This window comes from Azolla caroliniana, unplaced genomic scaffold (genome assembly GCF_043228905.1).
Source record: "Azolla caroliniana isolate FFs.n. ecotype wild unplaced genomic scaffold, voAzoCaro1.0.p SCAF_6, whole genome shotgun sequence".
Taxonomy (NCBI): domain Eukaryota; kingdom Viridiplantae; phylum Streptophyta; class Polypodiopsida; order Salviniales; family Salviniaceae; genus Azolla; species Azolla caroliniana.
This window is the reverse complement of record NW_028230441.1, coordinates 4,094,524-4,099,394: the sequence shown is the minus strand read 5'-3', so window position 1 is coordinate 4,099,394 and position 4,871 is coordinate 4,094,524. Positions and strand designations below refer to the sequence as shown.

Below are 4,871 nucleotides of genomic sequence, written 5' to 3'. Positions count from 1 at the left end.
CACCTTACAAACCCTCTCCTTGTCACAGTTGCCCTCCTTCAATGCTCAAATGCTCTCCCTCGTTTGGTCGGAATTGCTGTCCTCACTCTTCTGGCGTAGTTGCGCTTTCGATTGCCACCATCTTGTCCATGTTGCCGTTTTGCTATAGGTTGCCGCCATCTCATTCTCGTGTTTTCCGTAGCATGATGTGTGTACAGTTTTTGGCCACTGTCATGTGGGCATTTACAATCCATTTGGTTTGCTATAATAAGATCGTGTGGGCGTAGCAGGTGGGTGCGAGCAATGTGTTTGGGATAAAGGTACAAACATTGAACCAATGGGGGTTGGGCTTGTATTGTCTATCTATCTTCGTCTCGAGGGAGGGAGGGAGGCACCGTGAGCGAGCTCTGCGAAAATCGTGTTCGTGTTCTACTCTTTCTTTACTTGTGTGTGTGTGTGTGTCTTGTGGTGTAACAACAGTTGGGGCCTTCACATTTGTGAGTTGGTGTCTGTCTATCTGTCACTGAAGGTTTTACCTTTTCTTTCTTTCTCTTTCTTTATACTTCTCTAAGTCTCTTCTCTTCATTTGTCCCTCTCACCTCTGTCTCTGCCTCTGCCTCTGCCTCTGCAGAGAGGACGGACGACGCAGAGCCCTGCCCGGGTCTGATCCTGGCGGCTGAAGCTATCGCCGCGATGGGCCATCCTGACGAGACAGACACAGACACAGACACAGACACAGACACAGACACAGAGGCTATGGAAGAGATGGGCTATGGTGCCGTCGATGCTTCTCCTCCTCCTCCTCCTCCTCCTCCTCCTCCCAGCCTTTCCGAGATGTGCCTGGACGTGGCCTCCCGCAGCGTTGATGTGTGGAAACGACAGAAGCGGAGCTTAGAATGCTTGCCATCTCACCTCTCTCACACTCTCTTCCACCTCCTCCTCACTCGATCCTCTCTGCTTACCAATCCTCCATTGCTCGAGTAAGTGGATCTCTCTGATTCCTCTCCATACATCTCTTTCCTTTGTTCTTCGGAAAATGCAAAAACTGCGCTTGCTGTTTTCTAGGCATGATTCCACAGATCTGCATTTGTGCATCCGTCAATTCACGTTGATTTGTTTTTCTTATGTGAAAACTCATCGATCTAGGTTTCATTAGATATACTTCTGTTTTTGTTTTCTTTGGTAGACAATTGTTAATCAAATTTGGCAAATCGGCAGTGCACCGGTCTGTCTTTGTTTCTTTTACAAATATTTGGGCAGCATTGGCAGATTCATCCATCTTGTTATTTCTTTAGATAGTTAATCAAGACTTTGGAAATTTGATCTCTAGAGAATGATTATCATGTTGTGGTAATTACATATCTATATCTATCTATGTATCTATATATTCAGCTAACATCTACATTTTGAACATATTTTACGATTTCACAAGCGAAGCTATATCCCATAGGTATCACCCAGCCCCCTTATATAAGAACTATTATCTTGTATTAATGTAGCCAAAACCTGAAGAAACTCCTCATAGATATCGTAATAGAAGCGGTCTCTCATTGATAGCATCCTCATGTCCTCAATATAAGAACTTTTTTAATTTCTATATATAGCTATTATCTACGCTAAGGGCAAATTCTGTGACGATCTCACAAGTTGCCATTTTTCTTCATGAAGGCTCTTCCAATATAGTCTTGAAGAGGTTAACGTGTCTGGCGAAGCCAGTGTGGATGCTGAGTGGACAGCTTATTTTCAAAATTTCCGATGTTTACGAGTTCTGGAAGCAGCAAAATGCAAGTCTCTCTCAAATTTTGCAGTCTCATTTCTAAAAGGCATGCTAACCACACACATCTGTCAGATGTTTGTATGGATAATGTGAATTCATAGTTGATGCCTGTGCGTATCTATGTGCACTGAAAGCTGTTTCTGGTGTTCATTACAGAAATAGGGACCTTAGAGGAGCTTAATATATCTTCTTGTCCTAAAATTACTGATGAAGGGTTGTCACACTTGTTGTGCATGGTAAACCTGAAGAAACTAGGGTTGTCAGAGACAAAAGTAACGACAAAAGGTCTTATGGGGCTATCATCCTTAAAAGGTCTCACATCTCTAGATTTGGGAGGTCTTCCTGTGACTGACACTGTCCTCATTTCTCTACGTGTAAGATTCTCTCAGTAACCTCTTGATCAGTCTCATAGTTCATCTCAGATTCTTAAGGGATGTCAATATATCTTTCTTCCTTTCTGTGGTAAGCACTTGTTTTTCTGATGTGGGGCTGTAATCAATTTTTTTTATAAACATGCAGGATTTGACTGAACTTGAAAACCTTGATATCTGGGGAAGTAATGTCTCAAATCAGGGGATGATGAGTCTAAAAGGGTTTCCAAAATTGAGACACCTTAACTTAGCATGGACTAATGTCACCAAACTCCCAGCTTTGCAATCACTCAAGCACCTCAACATGGCAAACTGTACTATTGTTTCAATCTTTGAGGATTGGGAGGGTTTGGAAGGAATTCTTGAAGAACTTTACTTGTCTGGGGCAAATATTTCAAATCCTTCAGAAGTGTTTTCTGGCCAGTGGACAAGTAATTTGTTGTTGATTGACTTTTCATCATCATATTTGAAAGACTTAGAGTTTCTGGATGGAAAATGGAAGCTTGAAGTTTTGAATCTCGCTGGAACTATTGCTGACAATGAGGCAATGAAGACAGTTGCAAGGATAGGGTTTAAACTGAAACAGCTTGATTTGAGTGGTTGCAAGGTGGATTCAGAAGGAATAGGCATTCTTGCTCGCCATTTACCCAAGGTTGAGCAAATAATACTTAGCGGCACAGAGGTCGACGATTCTGTCTTCACATTTTTGCAACTGATGATGTCCTTGAAGAGAATTGATCTGAGCTATACAAATGTCAAAGGTAAAAGATAGTTTTTTTCCATAGTGCTAACATGTCTATGTGGTATATGTATATGATTACATTGAACAATTTTATGTGGGCATGTATTACAGGATTTAATGCAGAGGTAAATGGAAAAACTTCAAACAATATATCATTTATCTCCATTCAACAACTCCAATGTTTGACGTTTCTAAATCTAAGGAATACCCTTCTTTCTGATGAAGCTTGCCAAGGGTTTACCCGTTTACACGAACTAACACATTTGCATTTGCGAAGTGAGCGTTTGTCAGATTATGCCTTACACTATCTTTCAGCTCTCAAGAAACTTGTTTCACTCAGCATAGAAGGAGCAATGCTGACAGATTCAGGGATTCTGAGCTTCAAAACTCCTGTATTATTGAAGGAGCTTTCCCTTTTGGATTGCTGGCTTCTCACAAGGAAAGCACTGCTTCAGTTCCATGAGGTTCATAGAGGCATTATACTAAGACATGCACTTCTATCAAATGCATGGGGAGCTACAAAATCTGGTTTATCCAAAGAATCAGAAATCAAGGGGGAGTCACGATTAAAACAAACAAATTATGGTAAAGAAAAATCCCCTTCACGATTGAATGTGGACAAGATTGATCATCAGAAGAAGACCAAAGCTTTTGAGGTGGTTGTAGGTATGCCATCTCAACTCCAATGCGTGTTTTAATTTGTTAAGAATCACTATGTAATTCCTTACACTTTTTCATGTTCAATTGTCTGGTAAAGACAGGAATCAAATAAAGCTCTCCATGCTAAAAGAAAAATCATGGAATTTTTTACGATCATATAAATTATCTTTCTGTAAATCCTGTTTAGTGAGGGATTTGTGGGATTGTAGCAATGAAGTAGATTTCAAATGCTGATAGTCCCGCAGTTGCTGTTCGGGAAATTATATGTTTACTACATGGCCTATTTCTGTCTTTTGGGGACGTGGCAATGTTGTTTGGGGGAAATAATGAGAACTTTAGGTCATTTGGGGAAATAAATGAAAAGGCAGGGATATTTCAGAGTTTTTCCCATAAAGCTCACACAACCATTCTGCACTCGAAGATGAAATGGTTGTACAGTTAATCTCAATGAGCATAGATTTTGTTACATCACTGGATATGTGAATTTCATTTAGCATTCCCTACTTCTATATGCAACGAGATTCTTTTCCCTATATTTGAGAAGCTGAAAGTGACATTGTGTTTTCTGCTATGACAGATGAACGCATCAAATATACAAAATCAGATTTGCTTTGCCTTCGCGGGTCTGAGCCTCGATCTCAACAGCTGGGGATACTTGATCTTAGCGATATATGTTGTGGCTTATCGAGTCTAGAAGCTATTAATCTAGGGCTACCATGAAAATATCACAGAGAGAAAGGGGGCTGGGGGTTGGGAGCAATTTCGACATTTTCGAAATGATATGTAAATATATGTGCAGATTTTATTGTTGGGATCAAAATTTCATGTGTAATATACGTCAGGGTGAATGAAACCAATGATATTTTCCATCAGAGAAACCAATGATATTTTCCACCAGAGCAAGCCATGATGCATTACTGCATAACATCAAGGAAACACTGCAATGTCAACACAGCTAAGCATTGGAAATCTCCGGAAACATCCATATAAAGATCCAATTGAACAATTTCTCTTTGCGTATGGTGACCCTAATTACAGCATCCACACAGGTGGACTTACAAAAATTGTGATACATAACAGTCTTTGGGCATCAAATCACTCTCAGTAGGTGCTATTTATCTGCTGCAAACATTGTTCAACAGGTCATATAATTTAAGCTACTTTGTAAGCAAGGTGGATGCATCTGACCCCAAGTTTGAAAAATAAAACAAAAAACCAAAAAAATACCAATGGCAAATTATGTAGGCTGACTATGTGACTTCATTGGTATATTCCTCATGAAATGGAAAAGTAAATTTGTAAATTCCAACATGGCGGTTGATTAAAAGGTAAATTTTTGGTT

General features: G+C 40.1%; 1 protein-coding gene across 1 annotated transcript; it reads left to right on the top strand.

The window, feature by feature from the left end:
- Nucleotides 1–628: 628 nt before the first annotated feature.
- On the top strand, nucleotides 629–4,368 carry LOC147862673 (Leucine-rich repeat (LRR) family protein). Its single transcript, XM_087321397.1, has 6 exons — nucleotides 629–959; nucleotides 1,648–1,802; nucleotides 1,913–2,130; nucleotides 2,276–2,888; nucleotides 2,981–3,535; nucleotides 4,107–4,368. The coding sequence occupies exons 1-6, from the start codon at nucleotides 673–675 to the stop codon at nucleotides 4,247–4,249; spliced, it is 1,971 nt and encodes a 656-aa protein (XP_087177523.1). The 5' UTR covers nucleotides 629–672; the 3' UTR covers nucleotides 4,250–4,368.
- The last annotated feature ends 503 nt before the right edge of the window (nucleotides 4,369–4,871 follow it).

Bases quoted from the DNA above. Each gene is read 5' to 3' on its own strand.
- LOC147862673 (XM_087321397.1), top strand. From the start codon at position 673: ATGGGCCATCCTGACGAGACAGACACAGACACAGACACAGACACAGAC. The intron at 960-1,647 runs GTAAGTGGATCT...TTCTTCATGAAG, and splicing joins ACCAATCCTCCATTGCTCGA to GCTCTTCCAATATAGTCTTG. The intron at 3,536-4,106 runs GTATGCCATCTC...CTGCTATGACAG, and splicing joins AGCTTTTGAGGTGGTTGTAG to ATGAACGCATCAAATATACA.